General features: G+C 37.3%; 1 protein-coding gene across 1 annotated transcript; it reads left to right on the forward strand.

Moving 5' to 3' along the window:
• Nucleotides 1–3,626: 3,626 nt before the first annotated feature.
• Nucleotides 3,627–18,018, forward strand: LOC116297678 (uncharacterized). Its single transcript, XM_089027335.1, has 11 exons — nt 3,627–3,851; nt 6,772–6,824; nt 7,179–7,315; nt 9,738–9,836; nt 9,958–10,061; nt 10,303–10,395; nt 10,474–10,720; nt 10,792–10,912; nt 11,436–11,575; nt 14,258–14,403; nt 16,448–18,018. The coding sequence occupies exons 3-11, from the start codon at nt 7,194–7,196 to the stop codon at nt 17,161–17,163; spliced, it is 1,788 nt and encodes a 595-aa protein (XP_088883461.1). The 5' UTR covers nt 3,627–3,851; nt 6,772–6,824; nt 7,179–7,193; the 3' UTR covers nt 17,164–18,018.
• The last annotated feature ends 576 nt before the right edge of the window (nt 18,019–18,594 follow it).

The following is an 18,594-nucleotide window of genomic DNA, read 5'->3' on the forward strand; positions in this document are numbered from 1 at the left end:
AAAAACAGATTATCATCATCAGTTTCTAACTGTTTAAAAAAGGTTTTGAGTGTTAACCCAAAACGAAAATTGGGATCAAAACTCATACGAAAGTCTAGTTTTTGGCGCTTTTTGCCATTATTGCTCGTAATTGGGGGGAAAAAATCCTCTTCATTGGTAAGAATTCACCTTTTAAATCCTAAAACGTTGCAAACTAGATCTTTTGTAACTAATTAATCTGCAACGCACATCTTGTAAAAACACGGCTCGAAAACCGTAGTAAAGGAGACAAGCAAGTGACATTTCTGAAATTCATCGATGCAGAAACGAACGGTTGTTTAAAAATGTTTATGAATAATACATGAATCTGTGACTTGAAATTTCTAAACTCTTCAAACCTTTCAACACTTCAATTTCGCCCGCCTGTTGGTCATTAGGAGAACGCAAACACTGAGAGTTAAACAACAGTTAACGGACTATTTTCAAACAGGTGCTTTTCTTACAGTTTTTAATCAAAAAATATATATCTAGATAATCCCAAGAAGAGCGACAATAGCGAAATCGTTACACAAATACACAAATATAAAGATATAACTGATAACTGTAATGACAATAATAATAATAATAATAATAATAATATGTGGCTTATATAGCGCTTATACAAGTCTGTTCTAAGCGCTTAGTAACATACGTAAATGAACGTAGACCATACGCCTTGAGACTATGAGATTTTGAAGACAGCAACAAATGAGAAGACGAGCGAAGATTTCTTGCAGATTTGTGAATGGTAATGACTGTCACGTGACCGACGGGTTTTCAAGCACTTAACAACTTAGGAACATTTTCTGTTGCCTCTGTACAATATAAAACATATTTATTCGAACTATGGCTTTTATAGATTTTCCGTCATCTTTATTTTGTTTTGTCACCCTCAAGGACGGGAAATGGAGTAAAACGTTTGCGCATGCGTGCACTTCATCACGTTTCCTAAGAATTCGATCTCGTACCCAGAGCCTGCGTTTCTTCTGGCCTGCGGCGAAAAACTAGGGCTCTGGCATAATCCATTTTTTGAGACCAGGATTCCTTGGACTTCCGGTATAACAGCGCATGCGTTCAAAGACTTACCAAAAATTACAAAAAAAATTTTCCCCGATTTTTAATTTGCTCTATGATTTTTACTTTGATTTTGAGTTCGATTTAATTCTTACTTTGCTTATTTTGACCGTTTATATCTCACTTTCCGAAAATTGCGCATGCGCCAAAATATGGATTATGCCAGAGCCCTTGTTCTTTGCCGCAGGCCAGAAGAAACGCAGGCTCTGGGTACAAGATTGCTAAGAATTTTGAAGAGTTTGAGTGAGAAAATAAATGTTTGTTTTCTCCAAGTATACAAAAAAGTTCGTGAGTATACTTTTGTCTGACCAATATACTGTATTAACAAACACAATATGAAAGAATTAACCTTAAGTTTCAAACATGGACACTAAGTTTTGGAATTTTGTGAAGTCCAATTTATCAGGCATGTTTGAAAGTCAAATATACTTATGTTTTGACTAATTTGCATACGGATTCAGAGCATGTGCAGACGTTTTTCACTCGTGTCGGATGCCTTATATATTGTATAAGTAGTCAATTATCTATCGGAATGCAAATATCATGATATTTATGCAATAATACACTTATTCTAACGAAACTAGTAAACTAAGAAATATACCACAGGATAACATAATAATAATAAGTATATGTAATAGGACTCCATGCTGTCCAATTAAGAAATAATTGGACGAGGAAAATTCCGAGGACTGACAAAATTGGATGAGGCCGTAGGCCGAGTCCATTTTGGCAGTCAGAGGAATTTTTCAAGTCTAATTATTTCTTGATTGGGGAGCATGGAGTCCTATTACCTATTAATCATATAGCTGCCTAATTAATCCCATATCAACAAGACCTGTCCAATTAAGAAAATAATTGGACAGTTACCTATATGGGATTAATGAGAAGCTGTATAATTACAATAATAATGGACACTTCTCACTACAAATAGGTAATTTACAACTGACGACTTGAATTGGAGACACACACAAATACGCATTTACTCACACAAACAAACAAACATGTTGAAAAAAAAAAAAGATTAATATTTCATCAAATCAGGATTATTCCAAGCTTTGTTTCTACAACAGAAGATATAGTATGTTGATCTTATGGTCGTATTCATTATTTTTCTAATTACATATTGTTGGTGTTTTTTGTCGAACCGTCGAACCCTTGATGTTGTCAATCATTTCTATAAAGGTGGAAAATTCATCAGAAAAAAACGCCAAGAGAACTAATAGACAGGTTTACTTATTTGACGCATTTGAAATCAGTAATTACATATCAAACAATCTTACAATCTTCTTCAAAAATGTTCATGTCGAATTCATTATAAAACGACGGCCTTTTTGTTTGCCGCTGTTCCGCACAATCCAAATATGGAATTGAACATTGAGTGAGCTTTCTCTACTCCAACTTCGACGCTACTACATATAGAGTAAAGCTTGATATGAGCTTTCGAGAATCAATCATCTAGCAAGCAAATATAATTTCCTGGTAAAATTCTACCACTATCTCTAGATCTTTAGGTACAAGAAAGAAAGAACATCATGCGGCAGTTCGTCTTCAAAAAGAGGACAAGTCTGCCTTGGCTGTCCATGTGAATGAGACAGGATATTCCATCGACTGGAACAGCGTAACAATCCTATCAAAAGAGTCGAAATGGAATCAACAGAAGTGGTGGGAGGCATGCAGTATAGCAAAGGATAAGAGTACCTTATTTAATCGAGATAGTGGTAGAATTTTACCAGGAAATTATATTTGCTTGCTAGATGATTTATTGATTTATTGATTGATTGATTGATTGATTGATTGATTGATTTTTAATTTATTTTTTTTAATTTATTCATTTATTTCATATATATATATTATCATTATCATTATTGTTTGTTATTATTCATTCATTCATTCATTCATTATTTATTTATTTAGTTAGTTAGTTAGTTAGTTAGTTAGTTAGTTAGTTAGTTAGTTAGTTAGTTGTTTGTTTGTTTGTTTATTTGTTTGTTTATGTATTATTTGATATACAGCTATTTCAAAAAATGTTGAATACTGAATACTGAATACTGAATAGTGCATTCCAAGACCGAAGTGCATTGTGGGTCGTAGTGACATTGTCTAAAGTAGGATTAATAATAATTATTTATTCTATTTTTAGGGTATTAAATAAACGAGACCCACAATGCCCTTTGGTCTTGGAATGCACTATTCAGTATTTGGAATATTTCGACTGTATAATTCCATTGTATGTCTGATATCTCCTGGTTTCACGGGTCAAGTAAAATCTTCCTATCACAATTGATACAATACATGGTTCCAATAAAGATCAACTGATGGTTTTGATTACATTGTTATCTAGTGTCACAAGATTTTTGCGTGCTGTTTCTACATGACATATTTCGCTCACCCCAAAAATATTGACAGCAATTTCCTTCAATTCACTGGCGACGGTCATTCTACATCCACCCATCGAATCAAGTCGATTTTCCGTCACCAAGTAAGAAGCTATTTTTATCGTTACATCACGAGGCGCCTCCTTGATTCCGGATGTTGCTGTACTTTCCCTGAAGTAACGCCAGTCCAAAGGGATTTATTTTCAAGACGTTATCAATAATATTTTGTCAAAACACGTACGACTTTACTCGGTCCTATTTCTTTAAACTTCGTCTAATCTTTAGAGCTTCTTCGTAAATCGTTCTTCTGGAACTTGATTTTTGTGTCTCAAACTACGTTTAGCGCCGAGTACAAAATATTTGTCGAAGATATTCAAAACAAAGGTAAGTTTGACTCCGAGAGCTAAAGTTACTTTATTTAAATCTTAGTTAACTCATATTAATTCTTAGTCTTAATATATCATTGGAGATAACTATAAAGCTTATTTCTAATCTGTCCAGAGTTATAGAGGTTTTTATGGAATTCTATTTGAGCATTATTTTTCTTTATGATTTGAACGTGTTATATTCTGTTTTGAACATAACGTTGTTTGGACTGGGTTTTGTCACGACTCGTTGAAACTTCCGCTGTGGTGTTTAGCACCACGGGGGACCCCAGCGAAATAGCCCTATTCTCTACTTTCACATCCCCATAATACTTTGCTTCTTTGGGGGGTGACCAGAGGGTAAAAACCCACTTATTCTGCTGAAGGCTGATCAGACAATGTTGGCAATACCTTGTTTGGTATCCAAAATTAAAATGAAGACGTTTTAGGTAAATTTAAAACATTTTTCGTAAGTCAATACATTTTCTGTGAGAACAAAACTCTTGATGATCTGTACACGCAAAAATAACTTGGAATAAACTGATAATCAGTAGATAAAAGCAGGTATAGTACAAATTCAATTAATAAACCTTTCAATTTGGGAAAGCTTTTTGGATTGGTTATCCCCAAAGATTATGGGGATGTGAAAGTAGAGAATATGCCCACGCTAGCGTGACATTACATATACATATACATTAATTTGAAAAAGGGGTTCACGATCAAATTTGACACATTGATATTAGTAAAGTTACAAAGTTTCGTATAGATTGCTCTTAAACTGACAAAGATATTATTTTTCCTAGTATTTTTGTGAAATTTTCGTAAAGAAAAGTATGTATGGTACCTAGAAACGAGGTTAACCTGGTATCTATACCTGGTAGCATACCGTCACTTTGCAAAATTCTTGGCTTAATTTGAAATTTTTATTCAAATCTTCGTCAGTTTATGGGCAATCTCTGATTTGTCACATTGAACTTTAATAGTAAAGTTACAAACTCCTTTTTCCAATTAATCAAATATATCATAATGTCACGCTACTGTGAGAAGGGTGAATTCCGCTTAAAAATAAATAAAATTGGTTCTAATAAATGTATGGACGGACATTTTTGGAATTAAAATTTTAAGACAATGACGTGTCACGTAAGAAAACTTTTTGCTTCAAAGGACTTGAAGCATAGTTTGCTCATTCATTTTATAAGGGCTTGGCAGGACTTTCTGGCTATAAAACTCACTTGTCATTGAGTTTGCTTTGTGATTATGAGAGACATTAGGGATAAAAAAAACAGTGGGAAAGCCATCATAAAAGCGATCAGTAAAAAGATGTGAGAAACTTGCCAAAGATCACGGCGTTGTAACTATTGTGGTTTCACTGTTTCTCAGCTCCCTGGCAAGGTTATTTAGGGTCAAACCATGAAGTGTTCGTGTGAGATCAATACTGAACCGAAACAAAATATTTTTCGTATTCGTGATGATAAAGAAAATAAAGAACGAAAAAAAGGAAAACAAAGGAAAAATACAAACGCTAAACTGAATCCTCTTTCTTCCTTTATTTCTAATATGGCAATAAATAAAGCGACAGGCCTAGGCCAACTTATCCTGTCGGCTCAAAGGAACTAAATTATGGAATTTTATTCCTCACAAATCCGAACATCTTCTTCAAGGATTTTTTTTTTTTAATGTGTCTAACTGGCAACCAGTTATTATTAAGTGATTTTATGCTTCTACTCTTAAAAGCTGGTTGAATCGATAATGTATGTGTTTTCAGGGACGGCGGAGCAGTTTTTTGATTGGGGGGCTCAATGACATTGTATGGCAAGGTGTGTGTGTGTGGGAGGGGGGGGGGGGGGGGGCTGAGTTTAGTGAAAATGTATCAAAAGTTTACAAAAAGATCTTACCCGTTTGCTGCGCTCACTCGTAGGGTTTTTCTTATTTTTAAGTTTACGTGTATCCTGCGCGGCCATTTCTTATTCTATTAAGTACAGCAGAGTAACATAAAAAGGCATTATTATGCATGATTCATTTTGAGTACGAATAAGAAATAAGAAATAAATAAACTGTTAACTGAATTAAATTGAATGTCGAAGCAGTTTCCTCAGCAAAGCAGGAGCAAAATTTCTTAAAAAGTAAATAAAACGCACCGTTAAATACAAAAAAATTATAAAAAGTTTGATACAGTTTTTCTTTCTTATTTACCTTTTGTGTTAATTTTATGAATGGAATCCTCCGCAAAACCTCTGAACGATTTTTAAGTGACTCGGTAAATTTCTCGACTGCAAATTAAAGAGTTTTCCCCTATGTTTGCTATACGGGTATGTGCCGCCCTATAGGGTATGGTTTTTCGGCTTTTGGGTCTGGGGTAGGGTATCATTTTTTGACATTTAGTCTGGGATAGGGTATCATTTTAATCTGAGATAGGGTTAACGATTTGGACATTTTTGTCTGGCGAATAGGCTACGCTTTCTGCCGGCACAAAAACAATAAAAACGTTAGTAAATATTGATTGCAATCTATTGAAAAACCGTCTTTTCAGTCTTTTAGTCTGGGATAGGGTGTACAATTCTTAGTTTTAGTCTGGGGTAGGGTACGTAAAATCAAAATTTTAGGTCTGGGATATGGTCAGGGTTTTGAGGTCCTGGCGGCACAGACAGACAGACATATTTTATTTGGCGTTTTGTACAAAGTTGCACATCAACTTAGATCCAAATAAGTTACGAATATATACGTATGTTTATGTATGTGCATAATATCTATATTCACATATTCTACACATACACGTCATACGTACATATATATTCTGTATATATAAATGTTCATATAATTATTTCGATAAAATGCGTTACTAATCCTAATCATCTTTATGCAATATTATACAAGTATTGATTTTTATTTGTTTTGTTGTTGTTGCTTTTTTTTCACTATTTCACTATATTTTGCTGCAGCTGATTGTAAAATATGGAGAGGATCTATCAACTTCAGGAACAATTGGTCCTCCGTAAGAGAGTTACTTATGTTATTTTGCATAAAAATTCTTCTCTAAGTTTAGAGTATAGAGGACATTTAATTAGGAAGTGTCTTTCATCTTCTATTATATCAGTACAGGCGGCACACCCCTACCCAAGTTGGGGTGGTAGTACCCCCCCCCCCTCCCCGGAACGCCTAAACGCGTCATTTAAGGTCAATCGTGTTCTAAATGTTTAGTTAGTAAATATTGATGATAGTTTTCCACTTCCGCGGTTTTGCCTCAGTTATCTGGCAAAATATCAGAATTGACTAACAACCAAAAGAGATCCATTTCCTTATCAAATTTACAGCAATCTTAACACTTTTAAATTTTCTTCTCCTGCAGAAACTTGCTAGGAAAATGAACTCTGATGTCTACAAACTCTTCTTATTTGGTTTGTTTGTCTTTGTGTTTTCTGTCATCACCAAAAGCTCAGGGAATTTGGCTGAGAATGGAGCGAACGTTTGTTCAAGAACTGTAAGGTAACCAAAAATAATATTACTTCATTGTCGTTGTTCTCATCTTAATGTAAGTTGGGATTTTCATTCAAATAATATTACACACATAAATGTATTCAGTACGGAGCCCGTTAAGGGCCACTCATAAACGCGCAACGTTTTTTTGAAAAATCCCGAGTTACGAAAATCCCGAGTTACAAAAATCCCAACTTACAAAAATCCCGACTTACGAAAATCCCGACTTACAAAAATCCCAACTTACAAAAATCCCGACTTACGAAAATCCCAACTTACAAAAATTCCCGACTTACAAAAATACCGACTGACAAAAATACCGAAAAATCCCATCTTCATGGATGTCTGTATGTTATATTGCCGACGCTTCTCACACTAGTTTTTAGTTAGTTATCACTTCTAAATAAACCTTAGAGTTTTGCACTTTGCCCCATTAGACTCAGGGCAAATTTCGAGCTTCATATGAGCCGTACACACTGAAACAATAGATAAAACACTGGTTCAGGCTGATATGAAATAGTTATGTAGTCATAGTGTTACTGTTATCAACCTCTTATTGTCAAGGTTTTCTCCTTTTTTTTTTTTTTTTTTTTTTTTTTTTTTTTTTTTTTTTTTTTTTCTTTCTTCCTTTTGTGGCCTGGAAATTCGTAACTTCAAGAAGAAAATGAATTTTGTAAACTTTCATGATTCTGATTGGCTAAAATTTTCTTTCAGATCAGAGAGCTTCCTGTTAAACATTATTATTATCATCATCATCATCATCGTCATCATCATCATCATCATCATTATTATTATTATTATTATTATTATTAACCTTTGTTGCACAGCAAAATAAGAATATTACAACTCTTTTGCTGGTATACATTAACCTTCAGCTCGAGATTCTACCCTGCTCCTAAGAGCTGAAGTACTCTTCTTAAGATGTGTGCCGTGCCTAAAAGTACAGATTTCTGTAGGTCTAACAAGCTTATGCTATCAAGTTCTAGTCTCTGAACATGATCCTTAAATTGTTTTGATATTGTTCCGAGAGATCCAATGACTATCGAAACTACCATGGTCTTCATCCTCCACAATCTTTCTATTTCTATTCTTAGGTCTTGGGACTTGTCAATCTTTTCCATTTCTTTTTGATCAATTCTATGGTCCATAGGCACTGAGATGTCAATCAGTTTCGCCTTCTTCTTGCTCTTATCTACGACTATGATGTCCGGTTTTCTCGCTTCAATCTTCTTATCCGTGTAAACATTAAAATCCCATAGGATCTTGATCTTTTTATTTTCCACTACTTTCTCTGGTTCGTGATCCCACCAATTATCTGCAGTACACTGTATTTGGTGTTTCCTACATAGGTGCCAATGTATTGTTCTTGCCACTTTGTCATGTCTGTCTTTAGTTATACTCTCTCCCTACCAGTAATTTGCATCCAGCTACAAGGTGGTCCACAGTTTCCATCTTTTCATTACATAACCGGCACAGCGATGAATCACTACTGTTGTAACTTACTTCTCAAGTAGTTGGTAGGTAGTGCTTGGTCCTGAGCAGCAGTGAGTAGTTCTTACGTCTCCATTTTAATGTGTCCTTTCTTTTAGCCAGAGCTTTCTTTCAAGTCTTTCGTTCTACCTGCGCTTTTGATATTCTTTCTTCGTCTCTTCTGGTTCTTTCACGGTATCCTTTACAATGTTTGCTGACATATTCTTTCAGGGAAAGTTCTTCCTCTTTTACGGTGTCCTCTACAGTCTTAAGTCCTCTTCTACCCATAGATCTTGTATGTAACCATCGATGCATGGTTACTATTTTACGCGTCTTTCTGTCTAGAGAGTGGAGTTCTTCGTTTGTCCAATTTACTATTCCAGCTGTGTATCTTATTACTGGAACCGCATAGGCGTTAATGGCGGAAATCTTGTTTCTTCCTGATAACTTTGATTTAAGAATCAGTCTTAATCTCCTTTTGTATTGTAGTTGGACGCTATTCTTAACTTTCTGATGGTTGATATCTTCCTTCTCCAACACTCCTAGATACCTATAGTGATCATCACCGTCCAAGTTCTTTATCTGCTGACCATAGGGTAGCTTTATCCCATCCCTCTCTACCACCTTTCCTCCTCTTACTCTTACTCTGGCGCACTTCTCTACCCCGAATGTCATCCCAATGACTGTACTAAATATTCGTACAGAGTGTAGTAGTGACTCGATTTCTTTATCTTTCTTCCCATAGAGCTTCGTATCATCCATGTATAACAAATGATTTTTAAAATACGTTACCATCACTATTGTTCAGCTTGAATAATAATAATAATTATTATTTTATTATTATTTTAGCTTAGCAAGTTTTGCTCTTGAATTCTAAAAGAAGTGAGGAAAAAAAAACAGTCCTAGCTCCTTGTAAGGTATAGCATAATGACTGTATTTTATTATTCTTTTTATGTCTTAGCTTTAGTCAAACCTACAAACAGTCACATCAAGTCTCATACAGATACAAGTCAACTTATAAATGTGGAATATGGAATTGGGGTAGATGCACTCGATACAGGTAACAGTACTTGATTATACCGATGATATGAGAAAGTGCATTTGTGATGTTATAGCTTCGCAGCAGAATGCGGCACTCATGATTTATGGGGCTGATAGGGATTTCTTCTTAATGTACATAGGACAGCTTACAAGACTGCCTATCAAACAGCTACGAGAACATCCTACAGAAAACAATACCAATGCTGTAAGGGATGGAGTCAAGTGGGAGATCAGTGTACCAAAGGTAAATAACCTAATGCTAGGGTAGTCACTAGAATATCCTACAGAAAACAATACCAATGCTGTAAGGGATGGAGTCAAGTGGGAGATCAGTGTACCAAAGGTAAACAACCTAATGCTAGGGTAGTCACTAGAATATCCTACAGAAAACAATACCAATGCTGTAAGGGATGGAATGAAGGGAGAGAGTATGCTTGTTCATTCCACGAAAAGAAAAATCCTCATAGATTCGTTTCTGTTTTCAGCTATTTGTACTCAACCTTGTGTGAATGGCACGTGCACCAAACCAGACTACTGCTCTTGTAACTCAGGTTACAATGGAAAATTCTGCGAAAGAGGTATGTAACGACACTACTAACATCTTTGTAATCTTTCTCAATATGGTTCGTGCTAATTTTCTGTTCTTCCTTCATCAGACTGTCCTTCACATAAATGGGGACCACACTGCAGACATTACTGTCTCTGTCAAAATAACGCTAAATGCTCTCCTCACTATGGTGTCTGTACGTGTACCCCAGGGTGGGAGGGACAATACTGTAACAAGACATGTGACCATGGTTACTATGGCAAAAGCTGCCAGAACAACTGTACTTGTCCTAATGGAGGCACATGTGATCCTGTCAGTGGATACTGCGCATGCGCAGCTGGATATCGTGGACAGCGGTAATCCAACTTGATTTCTTTTGCATATGAGGTTTGGTTTTGATGCTAAATCTATTCCTGTTCTTTTTCAGCTGTGAATTACAATGTTCTCGTGGTTGGTATGGACATTATTGTGCAGTGAAGTGCGCATGTCTGAACGGAGCTTCGTGTGATCACGTGAACGGCACGTGTAACTGTACGGCAGGATGGACGGTAAGTAGTGACTGTGGAGGTGTTAGTATTAAATTGGAGATCTAGTGTTGTCTTTGAATGCATGCTTAGTTTTCCAAACGCATGCCACATGGAAAGGAGTGCCTATCTGTGCTCACTGATCAGCGACACCGTGACATTCCGGGGTTTACTGCTCCTAGCAAGACGTCTTAAAGGTTATTAAAACATCGACGATCCAGGGGCTGATTAAGCTTTAAGTCTCCCTGTTTCTGCCAAGCTTCCTGATCAGTTTGCAGTTCTTCCCGTGATAGCGGTGTCGGGGTCGTAATCTCCTAGTCGTAAATGATTCGCGCTACCATACGAAGCTTTAGCATTAGATGTCTAGAAGTATGGCCACCCGTTATTTGTAATTGACCAATCAAACAACAATAATATCAAAAGAACCCTTCCGTTTGCTGGTCAGACGCTCTACCAAACTGAGCTACTGGAACTCATGCTGGTAAGCGATGAGGTCTGGATGGTATTTTTAAAAGCCTGATCATATTTTTCTCTATTTTATTTCCAGGGAGACATTTGTAACCAAAAATGTCCCAAAGAAACGTATGGATACCGCTGTACACAAACATGTATAAACTGTGAGCATGGTGCAATCTGTGATCACGTGACTGGTGTGTGTGACTGCAGGCCTGGTTACAGAGGAAAGAGGTTTGGAAATGATGTGTTGGTATAGGAATATGAATTACTATAGCTATAATCTTCCGCATGCTATTCGCTAAGGTTTTGATTGATTTGATTTTTGTTGAGTTCGAGAGGGGTGGGTTTCCAGTGGTGAAAACGAGGAAGGCTTAAGCGAGCGGGTACTAGTCCCGCTCGGTCAACCCTCAGCCGACACAGGAAGCCCAGTATAAGAAGAGAAAGAGGAGGAGGCTACTACTTACCCTACTGAAGGACATGAGGATGTTTGACAGCAACTTAAGTACAAACCTCATAGAAAGAGGGTGGTGTATATTTCGCTTAATAAAATTCTTAGTTCGCATAGTTTGCGTTCGGGCAACGTTAGTTGCCTATGCACAGTGTCAATTTCTATTCCGAGAAAAGTCAGGTTTTGACAAGGGCTAACAGCCTTGACCCAGTTTATTTGTAGTCCAAGTTCTCCTAGCAAAGGTATGAGTCCCTGATATGCTGTCTGACATTCATATTCAGTGTCGCTTATTATTAGAAAGTCATCAAGATAGGCAAGTACATTGTAACATCCCCTGTTTTTCATCATTCGCGTTATTGCTTGAGTGAGCCTATAGAAGACTTCAGGGCTCTTTGCTGCTCCAAACGGCAGTTTGCAGTCGTAAAGATATGTTAGATGATCGTCACCATGAAAACGCCATGCTAATCCTGTCGCGTTGTAGTTCGATGGATGGATAGGCACGTGGCGATAAGCACTTTTGAGGTCAATCTTAGCGAGATAAGCATTAGATTTGATGAGCGACACTGCTTTGTCAATGGTCACGTATGAGAAATGTTGTGAGTCACTGTATGTATTTACCCCGCCGTCTACGGGTCTACTGCAGTCATGTATTAAACGTAGTTTGTCACTGTCAGGCTTAGGTACTGCCCCTAAGGCACTCACAATTGTAGGTTTTGTTTTTGTGATAATGTAGTTTCCTAGTCGTATCTCGTCTCGAATCGTTTGTTCAACTTTGTCGCGTACGTCATGTGCGGTCGCGGATTTGTAGTTCGTGACCTCTGCCGGTCGTAGTATGCTGTCCTGTGCTACGATTCGGAAACCGTTAGAAATACCGTCAAGTAAGAAGTCTTGGTCACAGTCGTTTGTCAGGTTTTCTTTCCATGCTTCTACGTTTAGAGGACACGGGTATAGTTCTGTCGTGTCGAGTCATGCGTTATGTTTCTGTGACGGATGTTGGTGTTGCGGATGAGGTTGATTGCAGTTAGCCACGAGACAAGTGTGTTGAAAGCGGCAATTAGGCCAATGACACCCCGACAGGGAGTTAAATTGGCGGCAAACAGGTTGCGGTTGGCTATTAATAGTTGGGCGTGAAATAGAGGCTGTGTGTTTTGTTAGATTAGAAGTATTAGGGTGATTAACAGCGCGTCGCTTTATTAAAAAACGAGTATGAAGATGTTGCAAATCGCTGCCCCATCGAAACCCATACATGTGCTGCAACTTGCGATACTCGTTATCATAAAGCAAAACAGAGGCAAGTGTGTGTGATTCGAGCAGTTCCGCTATTTTAACATTATAGGCCAAGTAGTCCGAGATTTGACTTGTTCCCGTGAGCTTCCCTTTTTGGGCAAGTTCGTGCATTATTCTTGCGTTTGCTGTGACCCACATTGAGAGGGAAATACTTTCTAATTTAGGCTTGCCCAATTTCGCAGCGCGAAACACGATTTTAGCGCCAAACGGTCCACCGAGGTCCTGCTCTTCCTCGCCTGAGTCATACGATGTATTTGACACAAAGTCAGGAATTAACAAAGGCTTCTCACCTCCTTTCTTTTGCTGTTGGCCAAGGAAGACCTGTGGGTTGTTATCCACACGTTGAATAGGATCGTTGCTTTGCAGGCTTTGTTCTGTTACTCCCAGCGTAAAAAGAGGGTCGTCTAGTGTTCCAACACCTTCGATTTTCTTGAGGAGTTCCTCAAGACCGCCGTCCTGCGCCAATGATTTTGTTGTCACTGGTTTCTCCTCGTTCTTTACGGCACTTATTGTAGGTGTTAGGTCATTGATGGCCTTCGTGATGAGTTTAGCTTGTCCCATCGTCAGCTTTAACGCTTTTATATCATCTGTAGCTAGGAGCTTTAAAGCCTCCTCGTTGTCTAAGTCGTTCTTTTCTAATTGCGCCACAGTGGCCTCTTTGAGACCTGACTTCTCGGCCCAGGATGCGAAATCGAAAGACATTATTTAAAAAAAAAAAAAATAATAATTTCTAAGCTGATTTCTTGAACGCTAGCTTGCTGACAACATGAACAACTGGCTGCCAACTATGAAGCCCTTGCTTTCTATGCTCATCGCACATCCTGCCTCGCCTAGTTATTTAATCATGATAAACACATGTCTATCACTCACGTAAATATATATTAAGTATAACCCCCAATAAAAGATTATTATTATCATCATCGAATCAGTACACCACCATAACCATCATCATCATCATCATCGTAGTAGTAGCAGCAGCAGCAGCAGTAGTAGCAGTAGCAGTAGCAGTAGCAGTAGCAGTAGCAGTAGCAGTAGCAGTAGCAGTAGCAGTAGCAGTAGCAGTAGCAGTAGCAGTAGCAGTAGCAGTAGCAGTAGCAGTAGCAGTAGCAGTAGCAGTAGCAGTAGCAGTAGCAGTAGTAGTAGTGTGGTGTTTTTCTTATGTTATATTTTTTAACCAGGTGTGAAAATGTTTGTCAAGAAGGAACATTTGGTCAAGGATGTCAAGGAATCTGCGCATGTCACAGCAATGCCACATGCTCTCATGTTAATGGCTCGTGTATCTGCACCTCTGAATATACTGGCAAGCATTGCGAGGATCATATTGGTAAAAAAAATTTTGACACTTGGACCTTAGAGTTATTACCATCTAGTTCAGTAATTACTGCATGTTTGACACGTGCGCTATCTTAAAATACATCGACTGACAGACTGATTAACCGTCTTAAGCTTCCCATTTCTGACAGAATGACGAATATATGCGACCACCGAACTAACCAAGCAATCACTGACTGACTTAGACCGACTATAATGAAGTAGCCCGCGACTACAGTATTATCTAGTATTCCATTCTGGAACAAACTCAACACTGTCAAACAAACATGGCTGCTCTCGAGTCCCGCGCTTTGAGTGACATGACTCGCACCCAGGTTACTACACCGACCGAAGCCGACCGAACTAACGAAGGAAAAAACGACCGAACGAATGACCATCTAGCTAATCATTGACACTTCATTAAGCGACTATACACCCGGTATCGGCCACTAACTGACGGACTGGGCGTTCGCTTAATAGCTGACTGCCATTCCCTGACCCTCTGACCGGCTAACCAAACGCTCACTTACTTTACTGTCAACGACCAATATCTAACACATTTAATTAAAAACCGCTTATCTACTGGCTTAGATATGCCTGGCTTACCGACCGACCGACCGACCGACCGACCGACCAACCGACCGACTCAGACGGATCCAGAGTGGTTGATTGGGTAGCAAACGTTTTAGAAGGGTACCAACTGGGTTAGAAGTTAAGGTATTAGGATACGTTTACGACCACTATGCGCGCAAACTTAAATAACGCGCTTGCTTTAAGTATAACACAAACAAAGTATACATTTTCTGAAAGCTGAATAAACATAGTTTATAAAGCAATCTTCAAAATACGATTTTTTAAATTGTTGTTCACGTTATTGTCCTCGAAGCGAAATTTGACCATACCTCAGTAAAAACGTTAACGGACACGTACATTTTAAGCTATGTTTGCGAAAAATGTCTTAACATACTCAGGAGATAATAAGCTCAAAAAGGGTGTCCCAGATTTTTGATATCTGTTTTATATCTCTCGCTATTTTTGATCAAAGTTCGACGATTGCTTTTGGAGTGTTGTTTAGAGTAAAAAGCGTCATAACTTTGGAAAGAAATTAAATTTCAAAAATCGGAGACACCCTTTTTTGGATCATGAGTTTCTTTTTAAACTCTCCAAATTTTAGAAAAATCGAATGAAATCCAAGGGCCTTTTAGCTTTTCGAAGTTGAAGTTTTAGCGGCAAATAAAGTTCGAGAAAATTGCATTTCTTTGTTTGGAGCCGAAAGCTGCAGGGAGCCACGATGGTGTTGGTCAAAACACCTTGAGCCTTCCATTTTGTCATCACTTGTCATATTATCTGTTGTTCTGGACGATCGCAATGCGGGATCTTTTTACAAGGACAAAGGAGCATTTGGACTCAACGTTATTGCAAGCGATGGGACATTTCCGGTCTTGATAAAGTCACGATTTCGATTTGTCTCAAAATTTTGGCTTTTCCAATCAAATATTGCAAGAAGTTTCACTAACATATGAAAGACAAAAGTTTAAAGTTACGAAATTTCAGAAAAAACTTTTTTTCGAGCAAATCGTCATTTTTCGTATCCTAATACCTTAACTGACAATTGGCCAAAATAATATAAGTTAACCGACAAATAACCTAAAATTAGTAGTCAACAGTTAACTAATATTACATTATTTTGGTTAATATAATGAAGGCATTCAACCCGCGAAATAAAAATTATTGGTCAACGTGTAATAGTCAAATAGACACAAAAGAAAACAATGGAATCAGGGTCTACTAAAGTGTGTTAGTCTGTCTATTTCACGGGTTTAATGACTTCACTCTATTATGGCCAGCGCTCGTAAAATTATTACAGTTATAGACTGTCATTTAGCCGAAAATATAGTATTTAACTCATGACAATTGGGTATACCCCAATTGGCACCCTCCTTTAGAGCTTAAGTGAAAATATTCAGAATAAAGGATAGTTTGGCGTTATATATGCCTTCTTTAGACTTTTCATAATTTCCCTTTCTACATTTTTCTTTCTACGTTTTCCTTTACAGATATTAACCTACAAGTCAGTACTGATCACGAAAAGCACGCTGGTACCGATACCTCTAATCCACTTAGTCCCAGCCTTGCTGGGGGTCTTGCAGTTGTATTGATTATTGTCTTGATAGTTTTGGCGTATATCTTCTATCGAAAGAAAAACAAACCCCATAGACCCGAAACTACGAAGCCAAACGAGCCCATTTATGCCTCGGTTAACGGACTACGAACTTGTTCGGGTCAGGAAGAAACGACGGAAATCACCGACGCAACTACGGAAACCAATGTCGACCAAGAAACAGCGGCCCGTCATGTTTATCAAAGTCCCACTGCTAGACCGATAGCTGTCAATGTTAATGACGTCAATGTTGCTATGGAAACGCACTACATGGATCTTAACAACCAGAGGAGCTTAGAATCCAACACTTACGAGTCTCTTAGCAGTCAGACGATGAAGAAAAATCAGTTGAAAGTAGTTGTTTATGATGTTCCTGTTGCGAAGAAGAAAATCAATGCATATGAAGAAGTTACACTTAATAAAAACATGAGCGACGAGAGCCATTATTACAAAGGACTTGAGAGGCCATCCACAAGTCGGGCAGATGACGTCAATGCCGTTGATATGGAAACTGAAACCGCTGACCAAAGTAAAGGCGGTGCGGGGGACAGAAAATTCATGAAGCGGAAAAATTGTGACGAGGACGAATCTGGATATGCAACCCCTAAGTAAGAAGAAAATTTGGAACTACAAGATCGTTAGGAACTATTGTTAGGAAAATATATATATGTTTTTAATTTTTTAATAATACAAAGACTACGAAATCATGTGGTTGGTTTTCCGGATAATGACGCCATGACGATAAGTCATGTCATAAGAGATTTAGCCATGTTAGGAAAAAGTTATCAGAATCATGAAGAAATTGTGGCTTTTCTGACTTGAATGAACGTGTAGATATGTCAACAATTTTCCACCTAAATATTTCAACTTTTTAATTTGTCACAAACTTTGATTTACATGAATACTTTTTTTGATCTTGGAGCAACTTCAATGCATGTCCAAAACTGGGGCCATTTAAAAAAACATACATTCTCTTTCATCTAGCTTTCATACCAAATGGAAATATAGAAATATCGAAGACCCTGTTCAAAAAGATACTTTGGATGCGAGGCAGGACAATATACAAAAAAATTAGTTGGTTTTCCGGATAATGACGCCATGACGATAAGTCATGTCATAAGAGATTTAGCCATGTTAGAAAAAAGTTATCAGAATCATGAAGAAATTGTGGCATTTCTGACTTGAATGAACAATACAATACAATTACAATACAATTTTTTTATTTGCTCATACAAGAAAATTTACATGAAATGTGAAAAACAACTATAGAAAACAACTAAGAAAGTAAAGAATAGATAATTGTCAAAAGAACATAATTCAGAGCCTGGGGTCTAAATTAACCATAAGGTTTTCGAGTTAGACCCCAGCAATTTAAAATTTAACATTGGAGTAAACTGAAGAAGAACCAAGTACATAAAAAATAATTACAATTTAACTGAACAATAAAACTGTTAATCCACAATTAGAGTAATGACATGTATGGTATATATTAACATATATGAAGAAAGAAATAGAATATTTAGAAAAAGGAAAATCTAAGGAAGAACTAAATTTTTATCTGTAATTGGTCGGCAAGTAAATAACTTTTTAATTTTTTCGCAAACGAAAATACATTAACATTTTTTAAGTGGCTAGGAATTTGTTCCCAGAGTTCAATCGCCATATTAGCCGTCATTTGCTTGCCTATATTGGTACGCACTTGTGATTTATGCAAGTTTTGCTTTGCTGCGTACCTGGTATTGTAAGGATGGATATCTTTTGCATATTTGAAAAAAGAGGAAAGTGTCTCTGGGAGCTTACCTTTGTGCCATAAATGAGTAAATTTTAAAGCATGAAGACGATAAATATTATTTACTGTGAGAAGCTCCAAGAGATTTAGCAAGGGAAGAGCGCTTTCAGTGTTTTCGCCAAAAGATACAGCAAAGAACATTATTCTTACAACTATATTCTGTTTGACTTGCACTTTCTTAATGTGCGTTTTATAAGCGCTTCCCCAGGCCAATATTGCATATGATATGTAGGGATAAACAAGGTTGTAATAAA

Source organism: Actinia tenebrosa, unplaced genomic scaffold (assembly GCF_029948245.1).
Source record: "Actinia tenebrosa isolate PJP-AT-01 unplaced genomic scaffold, QUT_ActTen_1.0 PGA_scaffold11__36_contigs__length_13525064, whole genome shotgun sequence".
In the NCBI taxonomy this organism is placed as follows: Eukaryota; Metazoa; Cnidaria; class Anthozoa; order Actiniaria; family Actiniidae; genus Actinia; species Actinia tenebrosa.